This window comes from Carex rostrata, chromosome 11 (genome assembly GCF_964058835.1).
Source record: "Carex rostrata chromosome 11, lpCarRost1.2, whole genome shotgun sequence".
Classification (NCBI taxonomy): Eukaryota; Viridiplantae; Streptophyta; class Magnoliopsida; order Poales; family Cyperaceae; genus Carex; species Carex rostrata.
This window is the reverse complement of record NC_135928.1, coordinates 1,608,776-1,631,261: the sequence shown is the minus strand read 5'-3', so window position 1 is coordinate 1,631,261 and position 22,486 is coordinate 1,608,776. Positions and strand designations below refer to the sequence as shown.

General features: G+C 35.8%; 2 protein-coding genes and 1 long non-coding RNA gene across 3 annotated transcripts; 2 read left to right on the top strand and 1 right to left on the bottom strand.

Annotated features, from left to right (window-relative positions):
* Positions 1-4,679: 4,679 nt before the first annotated feature.
* LOC144562295 (uncharacterized) lies at positions 4,680-5,586 on the bottom strand. Its single transcript, XR_013514045.1, has 2 exons — positions 5,104-5,586; positions 4,680-4,873 (listed from the first exon to the last, which is right to left on the bottom strand). It is a non-coding gene; the product is annotated as an uncharacterized LOC144562295 (long non-coding RNA).
* A 9,022-nt stretch (positions 5,587-14,608) lies between these two features.
* On the top strand, positions 14,609-15,503 carry LOC144562308 (uncharacterized). Its single transcript, XM_078311507.1, has 3 exons — positions 14,609-14,943; positions 15,022-15,116; positions 15,209-15,503. The coding sequence occupies exons 1-3, from the start codon at positions 14,634-14,636 to the stop codon at positions 15,383-15,385; spliced, it is 582 nt and encodes a 193-aa protein (XP_078167633.1). The 5' UTR covers positions 14,609-14,633; the 3' UTR covers positions 15,386-15,503.
* A 4,251-nt stretch (positions 15,504-19,754) lies between these two features.
* Positions 19,755-21,334, top strand: LOC144561619 (uncharacterized). The gene is made up of 4 exons (XM_078310634.1): positions 19,755-19,962; positions 20,262-20,587; positions 20,690-20,760; positions 21,061-21,334. The coding sequence occupies exons 1-4, from the start codon at positions 19,853-19,855 to the stop codon at positions 21,211-21,213; spliced, it is 660 nt and encodes a 219-aa protein (XP_078166760.1). The 5' UTR covers positions 19,755-19,852; the 3' UTR covers positions 21,214-21,334.
* Positions 21,335-22,486: the final 1,152 nt, after the last annotated feature.

Below are 22,486 nucleotides of genomic sequence, written 5' to 3'. Positions count from 1 at the left end.
ATGGGTGCCTCGATTGTCTCCGGTGTCATAGAACTCCGCAAGTGATCTGTCAACCGACCCGCTGCACTAAAAGCTGACTCAGACGCAACGGTTGACACTTGAACTGCCAAGAAATCCCTTGTCATTTTTGCCAAAGTCGGATACAATTCTCCATTTTTTCTCCACCATTGCAAAATATTAAATTCTTCATCCGACTCTACCACCACGGCATCTTCCAGATAATTATCCAACTCGGATCTCTTTTGTCGCGATCGACGATTTTGAGAACAAAACTCCTGAAAACTGATCTCAAGCTTCTTTTGTTTCTCGTTTTGACCTTCCACTTGCAGTGACACACTAGTTGTCGCTTGGCCAGTTTTGCTCTCATATTTCTGCTACCATTTTTTAAGCGACTTTTCTACACATTCAACTTTTGCTTTGTATGCATCAGTGCCTTCTCCATATGCAATACCAAAACAGAATTCCACCCATTCAAACTTTTTTCGAGGATAAAAAATAGTAGATAATGTTAGTATCCCATTCGATTCTTCCCAATATTTCTTGAATTTCTTTTGCATCTTCGTTGATAAGCTTTGCAAAATGGGATTGTTATACTCTTCCAACAAAGTGCTACGAATAGTCCACACCTCCTTTAAAAACTCATGTGAAGAAGGTTGCCTAAAGGTTGAAAACTTCTTTGTTGCATCCCGAAAAACACGTAAAACCTTTTCCATCTCTACCGCCACATTCCAATCCTCCGAACTAGGAACAATCACTGCACTACCATCTCCATATCTTAGCAAGGCATCCTTGTACTTCAAAGCTTCAACGACCATATCATAGGTTGAATTCCATCGAGTGATGCAATCTAAAGTCAACCCTTTTTTAGATGGTAACTGCATCGCATTTAGGATTTGGTTGAAGGTTTGTAGTCGCGGGCCGCTCGAAGTTATGTACCGCATCAGCTCTCTAATTTTTGTCAAAGCCTCCCGAATGACCACCATATCATCCTGCACCATAATGTTTAAGATGTGAGCCCCGCATCTCATGTGCATGTTTTCACCCTCAAAAACAGGCTTGTCCCAAAATATATTCCAAAAACGTCATTGCATTATTGGTTGCTGAACAGTTATCAAGAATGATTGTGAACACCTTCTCATCCAACTTCCACTCAAATATAGCTTTCTTAATCGATTCTGCAATCGTATGTCCCGAATGTGAATAAGGTGTTTGATCGAAAGATATAATCTTTTTCTGAAGATTGAATCCCTTATCGATATAATGTGCCGTTAGGCACAAATATCCCAAACTAACACTTGAAGTCCAAATATCAAAAGTAAAAGACACGTGCGAGTCCAATTCTTCAAACTCGTTCAGCAAAACCCCATTTCTTGCCTTAAATACCTCTACAACATCATTTCTCAAAGTCTGACGTCCAATAGCTCTGTACTCGGGTCTTAGTGATCTCATAGTCGGTTCCCAAAACTGACTTTCAATGATCGAAAATGGTATCTCGGCATCTATGAACAACATCGTCATTAGATCACGGGTCAAATCGGGATCATATTTGAAACTAGAGAAGTCACCTCCTTTACCCGACGAGAACATCTCCCTTGCTTCCTCGTTGATTTGTGTGTATGCATTAGTGATATGCCGATTTAGGAGAGATGTCCCCAAAGTAGGACCGTGAGATAACACTTTAGAGCAATGCATGCACGCAACCGAGCCGTCACCTTTTTGCTTGAAATGGTCCCATGCATTGGATCTCTGTTTTTTTTTTCTGATTTTTCCTTACTCCGATTGTTCCACTTTGAGAATCTCCGACATCAGGGTTTGCTTGCGAATTAGATTGAGATTGAGACATTGGAGCTATGAATCAAATTAACAAAACGAAACTGGCGGTAATGCATTTTCTAAAAATAGCTTTATATAAGAAGAAAATAACAATAACATAAGTTTCTTACGTTTGGACACTTTACCTATAGATGTCAGATGCAAGTATAAGGAAAAAAGAAGGCAAAAATAAAGTATTTATCATTTACCTCAATTTCAAGACGCCTGGATGCTAATTCAAGACAAAGCTCAAGAGCCCTAAACTAAAATGGCAAGGACTTAGTAGTACCACCTCTTGGTGCATCATTCGTCGAGTCTCGACTGCCAAATAAATATCACTAATATAATCAAATAGAAATATGCAACAATAAAACACAGATGCTTCTTTTTTAGAAGTCATTATCCCGTCACTTTGAAAAGTCATTATTCAGTTGAGTTTAAGGTAACATGTTTTTGACTAAACAACATCTCTGCCCTGGTTCAAGGTCCTTTCAATTTTAATTTTTTAACCATACTTCCTTGAGTACTGGTACCTCCTAATATATACCCTATTCGGTTTGAACAAGCTTATAATTATGTAGAAAAGTGACCAACACTTAAAGTACCCTCACTTGGATAACATGATCTGACTGCTGCTTCAAGTTCAAGAAAGGCTGCAATAGTGCACTTTAAGATCTCGACATGTCAATGTCAGAAAGAACCCTCCCCATCCACTCTTCTAAGCTGGGCCTTCTCTGCAATAATACTATTGCATTTGAGAATTCTCAATTCAATACTAAAAGATACTTCTTTACTAAAATTCTTACAGTAAAATATCAGAAGAGTTTTTTTCGTGGAAAATAACAACCAATATTGCAACCTGAATTTAGTATATAATTTTCATATTCAATACACAGAGGCACTGCTACTGCTAGTACCAGTATGAAATCACCTGTCATTATTTTCACAAAATTATTCAAGTACCAATAATAACTTCACATGTATCTATCTATACGATAATTAAGCAAATAGTTCCAATATTACATAAAGTTACCAAAAGAAACATAATTAAGTAGAAAAAAAAAAGAACAACTAACTCTATAAAGTGTTTTTTGTCCTCTATATATACATAGAAATAGAACTATAGCTTTGAAACAGCCCCAACAAACAAAGAATAGAAAACAATAGAATTACACATACATACATAACAATACAGTTTTGAGTAAGCAAGAGCAAAAAACTGGTACCGAATTGATACGGGCTAGTACTGGTACGGACTGTACCAATACCAATTATTTGCAATTCGGTCCCTTAACATAATTATTTGCAATTCGGTCCCTGACATTATAAGAGAGTGTACCAGTACCAATTTAAAACTAGTACGGACTGTACCAATTACCAGAAAACTAGTACAAGTCTGTGATTCATACAAACAAGTTCTCACAAGAAAGGGAAACAAGCATCACAGGTACAAATGCGACCCATGCACAAGTAAATCAACAAAAACAATTCAAATTTGGGTTCACAATTTCAACAAAAATTCATGGTTCAGATTCACAAGTCAGGGCCAAACTACACCAATTAGGACATTACAGTCCGAATGGCAGAGAAAATAAGGGTTCAACCCAACATTCACAAGTTTTAGCTGCTCAGAGAGAGAGAGAGAGAGAGAGAGAGAGAGAGAGAGAGAGAGAGAGAAGAGAGGAGAGGAGAGGAGAGAGTGCACCTGGAAACTGGAGCGAGAGAGCAGATGGAGGCTGGAGAGCGACGGAGCCACGGTCGACTCAATAAGAAAACACAGATTTATTTCGAGTTCGGGCCGAGCTCGGGCTCAACTCGAATTGAGCTCAGCTCAATTTGACTCATTGAAGAGCCCAGCTCAAAGCCCACGAGCCGGCCCGGCTCATTTAGCAGGCCTAGAGTCGAACAACATATTTCAATTGCAAATGTTGACAACATATTTCAACTAAAATTGTTGGCGGCATAATTTTTTTTTCAATTGAAATTACTAATGATATTTTAAAGAGTATACATTTGACAGAAAAGAAAAATAGCAAGCAAGAGCAAGCAAGAGCAAAAAACCGGTACCTAACTGATACGGGCTAGTGCTGGTACGGACTGTACCAATACCAATTATTTGCAATTCGGTCCCTTACATTATAAGAGAGTGTACCAGTACCAATTTAAAACCAGTACGGACTGTACGAATTACAAGAAAACTAGTACAAATTTCCCAAAGATTACTTTCCATAATCTCCCTCCAAACCTCTTCATTAGTTTCATGCCTAAGGAGACTTGCTATTGCCTTTACAGCCAATGGCAACCCACTACACTTTCTGGTAATCTTCCTTCCCATATATACCAAGTGTTTTAGTATGGTGTAACTTGTACCACTAAATGCACAATGCTCAAATAACTGCCAGCATGAATATTCAGACAAGTTATTTGGGTTAAAATAAGTTGTTGTTTGCATGACCTTTGATACCTTTTTATTTCTTGTTGTCATGAGAATTATGACCATCCTTGCTTATTTTAAAGGAACTCGAAACAACTCCCAAAGATTTTGATTCTCGTTCCACACATCATCTAAAACTAGTATTCTTTTTCCCTTAACAAATTTTGCAAGCTCATCTTGTAATTGGCTCAACCCACTTAAACCACAGTTGATTTCGGAGAATGATTCAATGGTTTCTTTGATGAGTCTCCTGACATCAAAATCTTCGGAGACACATACCCACCCATTTAAATCAAAGCACTGGGAAATCCTCTCGTCTTTGTAGACAAGCTGAGCAATGGTGGTTTTTCCGAGCCCACCTTTGCCAACAATTGAAATGATTGAGAATGAATTTTCTTTTTCAGTTAGTAAGAAATCAATGACCTCTGAAACGTCAGCATCTCTACCAAAAATGCTTGCCTCATCCACCATGTGACCCGTTGGGGGTCGTGAAATTTTGTTGTTTGGACGCCTCACCCCATCACTCTCCCTTAATTGGAGAGCCTCACGATCGTTCGCTATTTCATCGAATCGGTTTCTTATTTTGTTAAGCCGATCTACAATTCCATTAAGAATAGGAACAATGTACTGTCCAAAAAGGAATTTATTAGATGAGTATGTCAAATTTTATAATTTGTAAACTAAACACGATAATGAAGGGATCAATTGACACTCTGATGTTAGATTTGACAAGCTTATTATGAAACAAGTGACTAGTCCAGTGGATGCCAATCCAACAAAAAGGAAAAAAAGTTGCATTTAGTAACATTATCACAAGTAAGATCCTTTTAATTTCTATATATGCACAAGGTACTAACCTCTATCTGCTTTCTATTGTGAGAACCGGAAGCCTCAGAAGCGTTTCTTGCCTCTACTTGGACACGTGTGACCTCATACTGGTATTCGCCGAGCACATCCTCGGCATCATAAGCAACCTTCTTGAGCTCCTTGAGCCAGAGTTTGACAGAGCGATCTCTGATCTCCCTCTCCTCCGCATCGTACAGTGTGGCTTTGATTCACTCCAGAGTTCGCATCAGCCTCTCAAGATCCTCCTCAACAGCTCGAGCATGCTCATTTTGTGAGTTATTAGTATTTGACGAAGTGGAAGAGAGAGCTTGTGCAAAGGCTGTAATAGATGGGAGCAAATTGGTGGCTAGAGATAGCAGAGAAGTTAACAAATTCCCTGCCATTTTGCTCTGTAGATTAATTTTTGTGAAGAGGGTGGAAAGAACCTTAGATCTTAGTTATGAAAGAGAGAAATGTGTAAAGAGTAAAGAGCAGCAAAGTGTTAAGATGTGAGGAAGTAAGTTCTTTGAAATGGCGTGGAAACTTTAGACTTTGTACAGTACTTAATGTTTATTTCAGGTTTTGATTTTTCTTTTATTTTATTTTTAAAGAGAATAGATGTATAATTTAGGGTGGTGTTACTAATTATAACCTTGTCGTGTACAGTACTCAAATGTTTATTTCAGGTTTTCATTTTTCTTTTTTAGTGGAGTGGGGCCTATATGTTTAGATGTTTTCCTTCAGGAGTCACATCATTGGTACATAAATGAACTAGGATGATTGAAGAAAGGTGCAATAATCTCCGCTATAATTTGTTACCATTTAGAGATTTGCCTTGATGTACTAACAATTAGAGTGCAAACCTGACCTCTTTTTTTTACTCATTTCCTCAAAAAAAATGTCTAGATGACTTATAAATATTGCAGTGCAAAGCTGATCTCTATTTTTACTCATTTTCTCCAATTTTCCTTTGTTTCGGGCCCTGTTCCTGGATGGAACTGGATAGTTTCGGTCTATCCAGAAAGCATCAGTTTTTGATTCAGTTGTTTCGGGCAGAAACAATTCTATTTCGGCCCGAAACAGAATTGTTTCAATTTATTTCAGCCCGAATAGCAAATAATTATGTTAAGGGACCGAATTGCAAATAATTGGTATTGGTACAGTCCGTACCAACACTAGCCTGTATCAGTTCGGTACTAGTTTTTTGCTCTTGCTTGCTCTTTTTCTTTTCTGTCAAATGTATACTCTTTAAAATATCATTAGTAATTTCAATTGAAAAAAAAATTATGCCGTCAACAATTTTAGTTGAAATATGTTGTCAACATTTGCAATTGAAATATGTTGTCAACATTTGCAATTGAAATATGTTGTCTGACTCTAGGCCTGCTAAATGAGCCGGACCGGCTCGTGGGCTTTGAGCTGGGCTCTTCAATGAGTCAAATTGAGCTGAGCTCAATTCGAGTTGAGCTCAATTCGAGTTGAGCCCGAACTCGAAATAAATCTGTGTTTTCTTATTGAGTCGACCGTGGCTCCGTCGCTCTCTCGCTCTCCAGCCTTCATCTGCTCTCTCGCTCCAATTTCCAGGTGCGCTCTCTCCTCTCCTCTCCTCTCTCTCTCTCTCTCTCTCTCTCTCTCTCTCTCTCTGAGCAGCTAAAACTTGTGAATGTTGGGTTGAACCCTTATTTTCTCTGCCATTTGGACTGTACTGTCCTAATTGGTGCAGTTTGGCCCTGGCTTGTGAATCTGAACCATAAATTTTTGCTGAAATTGTGAACCCAAATTTGAATTGTTTTTGTTGATTTACTTGTGCATGGGTCGCATTTGTACTTGTGATGCTTGTTTCCCTTTCTTGTGAGAACTTGTTTGTATGAATCACGGACTTGTACTAGTTTTCTGGTAATTGGTACAGTCCATACTGGTTTTAAATTGGTACTGGTACACTCTCTTATAATGTCAGGGACCGAATTGCAAATAATTATGTTAAGGGACCGAATTGCAAATAATTGGTATTGGTACAGTCCGTACCAGCACTAGCCCGTATCAGTTCGGTACTAGTTTTTTGCTCTTGCTTGCTCTTGCTCACTCAAAACTGTTTTGGTATGTATGTATGTGTAATTCTATTCTTTTCTATTCTTTGTTTGTTGGGGCTGTTTCAAAGCTATAGTTCTATTTCTGTGTATATATAGAGGACAAAAAACACTTTACTTGAATAATTATGTGAAAAGAATGACAGGCGATTTCATACTGGTACTAGCAGTAGCAGTGCCTCTGTGTATTGAATATGAAAATGATACACTAAATTCAGGTTGCAATATTGGTTTTTATTTTCCACGAAAAAAACTCTTCTGATATTTTACTGTAAGAATTTTAGTAAACAAGTATCTTTTAGTGTTGAATTGAGAATTCTCAAATGCAATAGTATGTATTATTGCAGAGAAGGCTAAGCTTAGAAGAGTGGATGGGAATGGTTCTTTCTGACATTGACATGTCGAGATCTTAAAGCGCACTTATTGCAGTCTTTCTTGAACTTGAAGCAATCGTCAGATCATGTAAACATTATATAAATATCCAAGTGAGGGTACTTTAAGTGTTGGTCACTTTTCTACATAATTATAAGCTTGTTCAAATCGAATAGGGTATATATTAGGAGGTACCAGTACTCAAGGAAGTCTGGTTAAAAAATTAAAATTGAAAGAACCTTGAACCAGGGCAGAGATGTTGTTTAGTCAAAAAACATGTTACCTTAAACTCAACTGAATAATAACTTCTCAAAGTGACGGGATAATAACTTCTCAAAAAGAAGCATCTGTGTTTTATTGTTGCATATTTCTATTTGATTATATTAGTGATATTTATTTGGCAGTCGAGACTCGACGAATGATGCACCAAGAGGTGGTACTACTAAGCCCTTGCCATTTGAGTTTAGGGCTCTTAAGCTTTGTCTTGAATTAGCATCCAGGCGTCTTGAAATTGAGGTAAATGATAAATACTTTATTTTTGCCTTCTTTTTTCCTTATACTTGCATCTGACACCTATAGGTAAAGTGTCCAAACGTAAGAAACTTATGTTATTGTTATTTTCTTCTTATATAAAGCTATTTTTAGAAAATGCATTATCGCCAGTTTCGTTTTTTTAATTTGATTCATAGCTCCAATGTCTCAATCTCAATCTCATTCGCAAGCAAACCCTGATGTCGGAGATTCTCAAAGTGGAACAATCGGAGTAAGATAAAATCGGAAAAAAAAAAACAGAGATCCAATGCATAGGACCATTTCGAGCGAAATGGTGACGGCTCGATTGCGTGCATGCATTGCTCTAAAGTGTTATCTCACGGTCCTACTTTGGGGACTTCTCACCTAAATCGGCATATCACTAATGCATGCACACAGATCAACGAGGAAGCAAGGGAGATGTTCTCGTCGGATAAAGGAGGTGACTTCTCTAGTTTCAAATATGATCCCGATTTGACCATGATCTAATGACAATGTTGTTCATAGATGCTGAGATACCATTTTCGGTCATTGAAAGTCAGTTTTTGGAACCGACAATGAGATCACTAAGACCCGAGTATAGAGCTGTTGGACGTCAGACTTTGAGAAATGATGTTGTAGAGGTATTTAAGGCAGGAAAGGGGGTTTTGCTGAACGAGTTTGAAGAATTGGACTCGCACGTGTCTTTTACTTTTGATATTTGGACTTCAAGTGTCAGTTTGGGATATTTGTGCCTAACGGCACATTATATCGATAATGAATTCAATCTTCAGAAAAAGATTATATCTTTCGATCAAACACCTTATCCACATTCGGGACATACGATTGCAGAATCGATTAAGAAAGCTATATTTGAGTAGAAGTTGGATGAGAAGGTGTTCACAATCACTCTTGATAACTGTTCAGCAAACAATAACGCAATGACGTTTTTGGAATATATGTTTTGGGACAAGTTTGTTTTTTAGGGTGAATACATGCACATGAGATGCGGGGCTCACATCTTGAACATTATGGTGCATGATGGTATGGTGGTCATTCGGGAGGCTTTGACAAAAATTAGAGAGCTGATGCGGTACATAACTTCGAGCGGCCCGCGACTATAAACCTTCAACCAAATTCTAAATGCGATGCAGTTACCATCTAAAAAAGGGTTGACTTTAGACTGCATCACTCGATAGAATTCGACCTATTATATGGTCGTTGAAGCTTTGAAGTACAAGGATGCCTTGCTAAGATATGAAGATGGTAGTGCAGTGATTGTTCCTAGTTCGAAGGATTGGAATGTGGTGATTGTTCCTCGCGAACCAACCAAAACTAATGCAATTAATCTGAATATTGAAAATCGGTTCCCACCACGAGCTTGCCCTTGTTAACAACGGGACTAAATAGAACCAGCCGGTTCAATCCAGTATCATCTATGTTTTCCTCTTGGCCGAGTAAACGGATCAATCAAGAGATGATAATAATTGTATCATCTGGAGAGATTCAAACGCAGTAGTATAAATTACGGTATGAAAGTAAACTTTTATATGTTCTTTCTTTCTTTTTCTTTTTACTTTTTACTCTTGGAGGTCAAATTGGCTCCCAAGCTCTTTGTAAATAACCTTTTTATATATATCAATTCAACCGCTGGCGGTATTTCGCAGCCAACCCTGAAAAAAGAAAAAAGATACATTTGGAATTTCAGCCAAACTGAAAATACGAAGGTTGTAGATCTCTTTTAATTTTTTATAAGATTGTGAGATGTTAGAAAATTATGTTCAAAATATTTCCGCAAAATTTCTTGTTTCTTTCGGTGCAACAATCGCCTATTGATATAGGGGCTTGATCATGAATGAAATATGACTATGAGAAAACTCATAAATTCATAATATAAACATTAGATATATATATCTTGAATTTCCAAGGAAGTCTTTATCATCTAGATTGGACTTGATACGAGGAAGATCTAGCCCAAATTCTGACATGTATGAAATAAATTTCTCTCGATAGAAATGTCTCACTCTATATATATATATTTTTTCTGAAAATACAAGTCTCTGGGATGCATCGGGTGCAAACGGATCGGATATTGGTAAAACCATATCCGTATCCATTTTTATTTTTCGGATACAGATACGGATCAGATATTAGACAGATACAGATACGGATCAGATATTAGACGGATACATATATGGATCGGATATTAACCGGATACGGATATCCGCTTTTTATAATAGTGAATAACATAATTTTTTTCATAATACATATTAAATTATATAATATATATCTACTATTCCGATACAGATAATTAAAATTCAAAACTATATCTGTATTCGTATCTGCACAGATATTCGGATATCGGATATCGGATATCTATATTAAATTTTCGGATACAGAGTCGGATACGGTCGGATAATATCCAACCCGTTTGCACCCCTATCGCCTATTCATAAATATTTGATGCTGACATTCGATATATGAATATCAATACGGATATAGATATAGTTTTAAATTTTAATTATTCGTATTCAAATAGTAAATATATACTATATAGTTTAATATATATTATGAAAAAATTTATGTTATTCACTTATAAAAAACGGATATCCGTATCCATATCCGTTTAATATCCAATCTGTATCCGTATCCGAAAAATAAAAGTGGGTACAGATATGGTTTTATCACTATCTGATCCGTATTTGATACGTTTGCATCTCTAAAAGTAGGGATGCAAATGGATCGGATAATATCCAACCGTATCTGGATCTACATCCAAAAATTAGATATGGATATTCGATAATATCCGTGCGGATACGAATACAAATATGATTTTGAATTTTAATTATCTGTATCTAAATAGTAGATATATACCATATATTTTAATATATATTATGAAAATATTTATGTATATATCTACAATTATTCGATATTCGATCTGTATCCATCAAATATCTAATTTGTATCTGTATCTATATCCGAAAAATTAAAATAGATATGATACAGATATGATTTTACTACTATCCAATCTGTATTTGATCCGTTTGCACCCCTACGAGTGTAAGGGCGTGCTCCAGAAAGCGGTATGTGGAGGGAGGGGAAGAGAGTCAAGGTGAAACGGCACATGACTACGTCTGCCCGGTGACGTTCACCCGCTCTAGGAGGAAAATCGGAGTAGGATGGAAGGAGAACTCTACTGTAGCAAGGGGAACCAAGGAGTAACTCCGTGTACAACTTCACTAAAATTTATCTCCTCCGATTTGGAGTGTCAATTTATTGTGCGGAGGGGAAGCCTCACCTCGTTGCCCTTCCCTTCCCCTTCCTTTAATGTAGTTTCCCCCTTTCCTCTAGAGCATAGCCTAAAGGACCATCATGTCACGATTTTAACGGGCCCTAGTTAATAGACCGGGAAAGAGCAACTCGTAACTCGATTCTCTTTCTTCGCTATTAAAACTGAAATTGAGATGTAAATTTCCAATTCTGTAATTTAGCCTGTCTAATCTCTCACGAGTGAGGTTATGGTATTTGCGGATTGTTTTGTACATTGAATTCATATTTTCATCTTTAAAGTTCAAATAGTCGATCCGAACTGCTCAATATTATTATCATATGAAAATATAATTGGAGACCAAATTTTATATTTTTGGAAATTATTTTACTATTTTTTGAGGTAGGTAGAAAATCACTATTTTCGGATGATTCACAATTTTTAGATCAAGTGATTTTCTAATTGTCTCCAAAAAATAGTAAAAAAGTTCCAAAAAATATAAAATTTGGTCTCCAAGTATATTTTCATATGTTAATAATGTTGAATGGTTCGAATCAACTACTTGAATTTTGAAGACAAAAATATGAATCCAACACACGAATCAATGCGCGCATTGCAAAGTACCATAGCCTCACTCATCTCTCACCTTCACCTCTTTCTATATATGGCTCTCCAACTCTCTTGTATAATTTATGCCAACCATATAAAAAAAAAAAACTCTCTTACATATGTCGCATATCACATTAATAATGATCTATCAACGTTTTCCTCATTTCACATTATTCTAATTTAAATTTAAACTTTTCATTAAATCATGATGGCTATATTGTTCGTTGGTAATGAGAGAATTGTTGGTACTAGCTAATATATAGACATGACGAATAGGGGGAGCCAAGTCGAGTCAGAGGTGGACACTTCTCAAAAAAATTAAAAAATATATTTCTATTTTTTGTGTTTTTTTAAGAAAATTATAGAAGTATACTTAAGATTGAAAATAATTTAAAATTTTGCCAATTAATTCTCCAAAACTTTTCTCCAAATTATGCTTCTATTTCTATGGTTAAAATTATAAAAATATACTTAATATTCAAAATAATGAAATAATAATTGCTCGTCAAAAATTTTTGTCCTACCCTGCTAATTATCCTAACTACGTACGCCCCTAATGACGAATGATACTGCATGTCTTGTACAGTTTAAAAATTATTTAATATATACTAATCATTCCATTAAGTTATCCTTATCAAAATCCCTATTGTTTTGAAGTTTAATTATCCTTTTGAGGAAATTCTAAAGTTATTTTATCATTATAAAAAAGAAATACGGAATTGTAAAATCCTAATTAAATTTTAAAACAGAAATTTACTTGGATTATCCCAAGAAATCTACGGTAGACGGTAGTTACTATCTCTTCTCAATCACCAAAAAAAAAAAAAAAAAAAAAAAAATTGTAGTTAAATCATATCCACTTAAATTTGTAGCGTAATTTTACTTCAGTAAACTTGGTCCATTACTATACTACCCGTATAACATATACAACGATTTCTGTTGCATGTAAGCAACGATTATTTGATTCTCAGAGGTGCTTAAATTAAATCTCGACATTATTTCATGTGCACCGAGAATTCCAGCAAAGGGAAGTTCCAACTGCGAGTTTTGCTAGCACACAAGTTCTCAGTTAGTTGCAAAATGAGTTATCCTGATTCAGTAATTTAACTAAAAATAGAAAAACAAATAAACTGCATTCACCTCTTCACTGGACATTGTTGATAACCTTCTTCAAAAACCCTGTATAGTTCTCTATCCCTTTCTCCATCATAAAACAAAAGTTTATGGGATAATCAAATTAGAACAAAGCAAACCAAACAAAACATTGAGAGTTATTTTGTGTTAATTTCTGGAGTTACTGGGTAGGGATGGGTTGTGCAGCATCAAAACTCGATATAGATCAGGCAGATAGGCAAGTGCTGTCAGGAATAAGACCAATTCGCATCAAGAAGTGCCGACGCAGACGGATGAGAAGGTATTCGAAATGTCAATGCACAAGTTTTGAAATCATTTTATTTGTATTTTTTTTCAATTTAGAATTTTTTTTTTTTTTTTTACTTTTGGAAATAAGTAGGCTAGGGTGCCTATCTCTATAACAGAAACGAAGTTTATAATAACTCAAAATAATTCAAGAAGCATCAAAAACCCCATAAGCTCACTTATCTACGGAGTTCTCCGATATCTAGCAAAATAGTAACAAGAACTCTATTTATTACTGTTACCAATTTAGCGCAACCTGGATTGAATACCGAATATAGCCATCATTCAAAATAAGCTAATTAAGCATTTGACAGAGAAGCTACCATCTGCTTCAAGCTTGAAATGGTACCGCAGCCGGTACAGCAGGCACAAGTGAGATAGGTCTTATTTATAATTAATCTGCAAAGGCATCGTGCCCACTTCTCCATTTCTTGTTGTACATCAGTTCCCACAATTTGTGTTCCCAATTTAATCAAAGACAGATTAGTAGAGTCCTAGTTCTAATAGAACTATCTCTTCTCCTTCTAGATTTACCAGGAAATTTCGATCTTAAATGACCATTAATGCCGATATATATGTACGTAGATATTATGTTTCTTGAAAGTGTTTCTGTGACAAAGATTAATCTATGTGAAAGTTACAATCGTAGATTTTCATTGCACACCGATTGCAATTATATAACAAAATCTTTATATGATTAATTACTAGGTTTAACACATTCTCCGCCACCACTGAGCTTCTGCAATCGGAAGACCCTGAGTCCACTGGTGACACCAGCACCTCTGGTAAGGTCAAGGCCTCAGCTGTCGCACCCGAGCCAATCACAGAGAAAAAATCCGAAGACGGTAATCGAGAAGAATTAGCAAAAAAAGAGGTGGAGATGAAAAAGGTACCAACAGAGAAGAAAGAAGATCCGAAGGCGGTGATAGAAGAGTTGAAAGAGAAAACAGTACAAGTGTCAGAAAACAAATTTGAAGAGAGAAACCAAGAAAGAGATGAACTGACTGACAACCACGAAGAACCAAAGGATACAAAAGGAGAGACAAGTCAAAAGGTAGCAGCGGAGATGAAGGAAAAAAGCAATGAGGAATCCAAGGAGGAAGGAGAAGAGAAAGGTGCATTGAGAACAGAGAAGTTGGAGCAGGATAGAGACGATCCAAAGGAGGAAAAAGAAGAGAGTGCATGTCTCCAATGGAGAAAAGAGGAGATGAAGGCGAACATGGAGAAGAAAAATGAAGGGAGAACAGAGGAGATGAAGGCAAACATGGAGAAGAAAAATGAGGGGAGAACAGAGGAGATGAAGGCGAACATGGAGAAGATAAATGAGGGGAGAACAGAGGAGATGAAGGCGAAAGAAGAAGAGAGAATCCGACAAATGACAACAGAGGAGCCAAAGAAGAGCACCGAGGAAATCACGACGAAGAAAGAAAACATACTAGAAATAATTGAAGAAGAACAACAAGAACATGATCTCCGTTTGATTAGTAACAGAATTACAGAAGTGGAAGATGTGTTTCAGGGTTCACCGAGTTTTCGGTTTTACTGTCGCAACATGCCATCGTTCGATTCTGAGGATTCTATCACATTATCAGGATTTCATCAATCGAGTGAGTGCCACATTTTGCTTTAATTCATTTGGTTTATCTTTTCCTTCAGATGATGGGCTTATATTTATTTCAAATTAGATGATGCTTCTGTTGCAGCAGCTGAGAGACTTGAAGAAATAAAGCAAAACAATGAGCCAATTGAAGAAGTTAGCGAGTCGCAAGCCTCGAGCAAGGTTTTAAAAAACTAAAAACCTAAATGAGACTCCTTAACATTTATGCAGTAAATTTAAGTGAAAAGTAAATCATATGTGTTAATTTTCATTAGGGTTTTGAACGTATCTCGCCACAGAAGCGTAAAGGAAGGAGGCTCTTGAAATTGAAGGCACCGAATGCTGTTCGCAGTCTGTTTACATGTTACAGTGCTGGTAACAGCTGCAATGCCTCTTCTTCCGGTTCAAGCCGGTGCAGAAATCAACGTTTAATTGGAAATAGCTCCAATTAAAGGATAAAAATAATTACTAACTTGTGTTGGTGTTTGTTCATATGTACAGAAGTTTGTTTATATGACATCTTACTGTGTAAAAGACATTGTATAAACATAACGGTTAAATTGTAGTGAAATTGATTTGCTGGATTTTGGCTGCAATATTTATTTTTGAGTAAAGATTGTGTTAATTAACGGATAGAACTTACAAATTACTCTGTTAATCTTCGTGCGAATGCGGATCTTGCGAGTGTAGCAGTATCACTGGTTCTGCAAGGAATCACAACCTGAAGCCGGAAGCCTTGCATTTTCCACGACCTAAGACCTTTAAGTATTAACAGAGTGTTTTCCTTTTTCCGAAACAGTGGCAATTACTGTTATCGTTATCAGATTATCTGAAGAGAAAGAAGGATAGGGTATATATAAAAAACCAATGCATCTCTTCATAACAGGTCTGCACCTCTTCATAGCGGGCCAGCACCTCTTCATAACGGGTCTGCACCTTTTCATAACAAGTTGGGTTTTGGATTCGGATTTTCCATAACGGGCGTACCATTAAATAAATCCAACATCTCCCACTTGCACAAAATGGGATACCTGCTATAAACTAAGAGAACGTAATCTCTTAACTCTGTTAAAATTCATACAAGGAAGGTCGTGACCAGCATATTTTAATTTGAGAGCATATGTTATTATCCAACTGTTAGGTATGTATAACAATATCTAAGTAGAGTAAATATACAGTATCCCAGATCATTAAGTCACATTTTTTTAAGTATTATAGGATCTCTTCTATTTATTGATACAACCATACTTATATATTCACAATTATGTTACATAAACATAATTGTTGCACCAGTGAATATAACCTAATGTAACACTCAAATAATCTTTTTCTTTTATCTAGGATCTCTTCATTCCAATTCAATTGCTATTCAGATATGTTTTATTAGACCGCATCATACATGATCATTAGCAACATTCCAAAATAACTAATTGAAAAAAAACTTCAAGTATTTAGTAAAAAAATCGAAGAGTACTATGAGATCCTTTTGATCTTGCGGGTCTCACACAACAAAGAAGTAGATATCATATCTTATGTTACCTTGTTGGTCAATTGCACATATGGTATGAAATATATGTTACGGTATTACTCTTCATTTCTTATGGAGCGTATGTCTAAACTAAAATCCAATACCGTACAAGTGATAGTTCAGATATACACAATATCTAACTTGAGTCCACAACTCTACTTATTATATATATCTAACTTGGCTCAGCATCATCTACTGACTTGCTCCTACTTGGATGAGATACTGTTGGAGATTCAGAAATATGCACCAAATGATTTGCAACAATCAAATCATCTTGATCCTCTACTTCATATTGAGAAAATTCCTGACCTATATCACCCTTTCTTGAAAATTTATTTTCCAAGAAAATGACATCTCGGAACTCAAATTCTGTTACACTCCCACTTAATTGTTCACCAATGAACACATAACCTTTAGCATGTTCAAATTATCGTATAAATATACTATTTTTACCTCGTGGACCCAATTTACCATGTTGATGAGACGAATCATGAACAAAGGCAGCGCATCCCCAAGGTCTCAGATTACTAAGATATGATTTTCTATTCTTCCAAAGATAGTAAGGAGTTGAAGAAACAGATTTAGAGGGTACACGATTGAGAATATAGGTAGCAGTCAATAATGCATCACCTCAAAAATTGATTGACAGATTTGCTTGAGCCATCATTGACCTAACCATTTTTAAAAGAGTTTGATTTCTCCTTTCAGCCACTCCGTTTTGCTATGGAGTTGCTGGTATGGTTAGTTGCCTAAGTATTCCTTTTTCTGCGCACATTTGTTTGAACTCATCAGACAAATATTCGCTATCGTTATCCGTTCTTAAGGCTTTAACCTTTCTGTCTAATTGATTTTCACATAGGTTATAAATTTTTTGAAACATGCAAGAGCTTCAGATTTATGAGATATCAAATAGACATGACTGTATCGCGTATAATCGTCAATGAAGGTGATAAAGTATCTACCTCCATGTCGTGCCCTCACATTCATTGGTCCACAAATGTCTGAATGAATTAATTGCAACGGAAATTCAGATCTGGTTCCTTTTCTGAATGGTTTTCTTGCCATTTTTTCTTTTAAACAATTTTCACATATTGGTAGACTAACCCTTTCAATATGGCCTAACATGTCTTCCTTGGCTAATCCATCCATTCATTGTTGTCCAATATGACATAATCTCATATGCCATACATTCACATCAACATTTTCATCAGCGGATGATGTAATTAAAGAAAAATGGGTATTAGAAGAAGTCATTATATTAATAACACCCAAAATAATAAAACCATTCGATACATATCCATAACCATAACACACATCATCCAGATACAACTTAATACTAGTGCCACACATGTTCAAAGTAAATCCAAATTTGAGAAGAACAACTACAGATACAAGATTTTGTCGAATGTCAGGTGCAAAGAGAACATCATGTAAGAGGAGGGTTTGATCATCACGCATATCCAACTTGCTTGTGCTTATACCCTTGACTAGTACACGAGAGTTGTTGCCTACATAAAGCCATTTTGAACCTTGCAGAATTTGACGAAAATTCACAAACAAGTCACGGTCTTTGGCTACATGGTCTGTTGCTCCTGAGTCTAGAGTCCACAAAGGATGAGAATCATCTATAAAAACAAAACTAGAAACATATGAAAAATGTGAAAGTTTTTCTGTAATTTGTACCTTGCAGGGCTCTTTGCATTCACGAGCATAGTGACCATTCTTGCCACAATTGAAACACTTGATCTTGGCTTTATTATGATTCTTAAAATTATTCTAAGAAGCCTTTCCCTTTCCACAATCCTGCCCCTTATGCTTTTTCTCTTGTTTGCCCTTGTGACCATAATTTGAATTCACTTCTGGCCGTGCCCTCCATAAGAGCTTGATCCGGCCAAATGCACAGCAGTTTCAGTTTCCTGAGACTTTGATGTCTCAATACGATCTTCCTCAAGTTCCAGATGCCAAAATTCCAAATTTGTACTCATTTGTCATCAATTCAGAAATTTTGCTTTATGAAGGGGTGATGACATACCATCAGCTATCCGATTCCTTCAGACCAAACATGTCGGGGCAAGAGCTAGCTGAATTTCATCACCTAGGGGCACAATTACAACAGCTATGCCTCATTCCACACAAGCCAGATGATATACACTGGGCTGATACTACCACAGGGGCATTTTCGGTCAGCTCAGCTTATAGAAGCATTAAGAGTTCTTCTGCTCAAACATCCGACTTGAGCCGTATCTGGAAACTTAAGGCGCCACCTCGTATGATTATTTTTGGATGGTTGGCAATAAGAAATAGAATACTCACTCATGATAATCTCAACAGGAAGGGTTGTATCATTGTTTCAAGATGCACCTTGTGCAAAACAGCAACTGAATCGGTTCATCACTTGTTCCATGTGTGTTCTTTTACTAGAGAGGTGTACAGAAGAATCATTACGAGTAAACCGTCACCCAATTGGCCATCACAACCATTCATCAATATAACAGACACTGACCAAGGAGGAAGGCTAACAGCGACACAGAGAGCGATTTTATTAATCATGCAGTTCATAATTTGGAGGGAGAGATGATGAGGAGTACTTACTGGTACAGAGGAGTTCAATGCAAAAATCCACCTCTACCACTAACAGAGGTGGAAGAGGTTACGGCAAATGAAAACAGGTTCAGGAGTACTTACTGGTACAGAGATACACTGGTACAGTGAAGAGAAGGGGACTGAGTTGGAACTGCTTCCGCAAAAAAATTACCTTTATTTTTTAAGTTATGCTTTGCTTTAATTTTTAGCCATCTTTTAGCTTATTTGCATATTTTGGTTCAGATGTTTGAAGCTATAATCCTTTTTTTGTTGTATTTTAATTTATTACAAAACTCTTGTAATTTACCATATTAATGGAATTTAATGTGGGCGAGATCCATATTTTTCCTCAAAAATATGGGCAAGATATATATACTTGTTCATAAGTCGTACCTTTTTATTTTGTTTCTATTGATTGTGCACTGCATGAAAGCTAAAATAGCTGTCAATATCTTTACCCTAGGTTTTCTGCGCAAGAACTTGTTATTTTCTCGGTAAGGTGGAGCTGATATGGCAATGTCTAATATTAGAAATTCTTAGAAGAGGTTCACCTGAAATTGAATACATCTAAATAACTGTCTAAAATTCTCTAACTAAAGACAGCACACAAAATAACATAAAAGCATCAACTGCCAATTAACTACTTTTGACTGTCCCCGTTGTAAACCTCTCTCTACCATAAACCTAAACATAAACGACAACCATTCATTGCTATTCCTACTTCCCTTGCCTTTCACAAAAAAAGGCATAGAAATAAAAAGGAACCAGGTGACAGGTTTAGAATTAGGCTTTTAGCTCATAAGTGGGGATGGGATGTGCAGCTTCCAGGTTTGTGTTTAAGGAAGAAGCGCTTCCCCCTGGGCTAAAGCCGATACACCGTAGGATCGAAGATGCCAAGAAACGTATTCGCACTAGAAGGCAATGCTAATCAAAATACTCTTTATGGTAGAAAGAAAACTCATCATGAGAAAGGGAGAAAGAATATAAAGATATTGACAAAGCTAGTTTAGCTTCATGCAGCGTATTACCAATAGATACAAAGAGGAAAAATACATACGGCCGGTGCGCTGCGTGAAGCTAAAGTAACTCTGTTAATTGAAAATTAACAAAGAGGATACATGATTGTCTAAACTAAACATTGCGGACTAGAATCTCATGCAAGTAAAACTTTAACATTATTATTGTTTGAACTAATTTTAAGTTTCAATGTTGAACAGATATAGTATTGTATCGACGACTGAGTTGCTGAGTCAGCAAGAAAATGCGGCCTCTGATTCATCTTCTGGGAAGGCAAAACCTTCAACGGCTTCTGATTCATCTTCTGGGAAGGCAAAACCTTCAACAATTGTTCCTGAGCCAATCGACGAGGAAAAAGAACTTTCGATCAGTGTAAAAGATGAGATTAGAGAAGATGACAGTAAAGAATTATATAGAGAATTGCCAGGTTCACCAAGCTTCAGGTTTTATTGTGTCAATTTGCCTGAGAACAACCAATCTTTCGATTCCAACGATTTAGAGAAGCTGCCTCAAATTATGCGTGCAGGTTATTTCAATTTCATTTAATCTCCATTTGTTATAAGTTATAACATTTGAAAATTGTTACACAAGATAATGTGTTAACATGTACAATATTTTCATCTTTCAGAGGATGTGAAGGAAACAACGGAGAAAGGTAGGGAAACCAGAGCAACCGAAGAATTGCAAGATTCAACGGAGGTAACAACTGGTTTCTACTTCTCTTTTTTTTTTTTTTTGTTAAGGTTATGATGATTAGGTATACATTTAAAAATAACTACAAAAAAATAAAATAATATATAGCTAATCACACGAGCATTTTCTTATATGCAATGAGATTTTCAGGAAACAGAAATAGGAAAAACCAACATAAAAAAGATACATTCAGAAATCTCTTCTAGTTATAGATCGGTTTTGGTTCGGAATTATAATCTGAAGCATGAATTTTATTTTCTGGATTTCTTGTGTCATAAAGTAAAGGTTAATTATTTTTTTTTACAGGGTCCAGAAGGTAAACAGCTGGTAAAGAGAGAGAGGGGAAGAAAACTTTTGAGTATTCCCAAAACACCATATGCTGTTCACAATCTATTCACCTGCTACAGTTTCACCAGCTCAGCTTCTGCCTCTAAGGTTGTAACACCTCCAAAACAGTAATTTAACTAATTAATAGCTAAGGGATTGTATGGGTTACATGGTGGTTTGCATTGCTTTAATCCATGTTTCTGTGATGGATCTTATCAGACAATTGAAAGAACTAGTTTTGCACGTGTGAGAACTGTTGTTGTATATACAATTCTTTATTTTGAATACCGGATTGATGCACTAACTTTTTTTGGAGTATTAATTCTTGTAAACAGTAAATCTTTCCATGACGCAGGGCCTAATTGTTATTGAATGGAATAAAATAAATTAGCGCAACAGAACCATTGAGAAGTAAAATTTATCAAACTTGTAGATATATATATAAAGGTTGGCTAATATTAAAACGTTTGTTCCGGAGTCGTGGTGCAATCAATTGGTTTTTCAGTTTTTAAAGTCCAAACGGTCGATCCAAACTGTTAGATGTGATCTCTATATTAAAATGTACTTGGAGACAAAATTTTACATTTTTTTTGAAATTTTTTTATTATTTAATAAATCAATTTTAAAATCACTGATATTAATAAATAGTGAAATTTGGACCATTGAAAACAGTGATTTTAAAACTGACTTAATAAACAGTAAAAAAAACTCAAAAAATTATAAAATTTGATCTCCAAGTACATTTTAAACAACAAATGTTTTAATATTAGCCTCTATCTATCTATCTATCTATCTATATAGATAGATAGATAGATTGTGCTTGGAGGCCAAATTTTATATTTTTTAGAAAAATTTTACTATTTTTTTAGAATTTTTGAAAATCGTTGTTTTTTATGGTCCAGAATTTTCTGAAAAACAATGATTTTCAAAAACTCTAACATTTGGTCTCCAAGCACAATTTAATATGGAGATCAATTTTAACGGTTCAGATTGATGATTAGAACTTAGAAATTGAAGATATAAACGTGAAGTAAAACACTCACTTTACTTGGCGAAGAAAGTAGCCGAACTCTATATATATATGTCCGTTAATGAACATATTAATAAGAAAAGTATTTACAGGCCCTAAAGCACTAGTTAGAACATATAGCATCTTTATTATGATGAAAAAACACAAGGGCGTGTTCGGATGTCACGGAACTACGGAATGAAAATGAGAATTCACTTTTGAAAAAGTGAAAACCCATAGGTACGGGATTAATTACGGGAATATGAGAAAATAAGTGTTCGTTTGTATCATGGGATTAATTGTGAGAAATCTTTATTTATTTTAAAATATGTATATTTATTTATTTATTTCATATATTTAAATTTAAATAATTTATAAAAATATGAGATGTAAAAA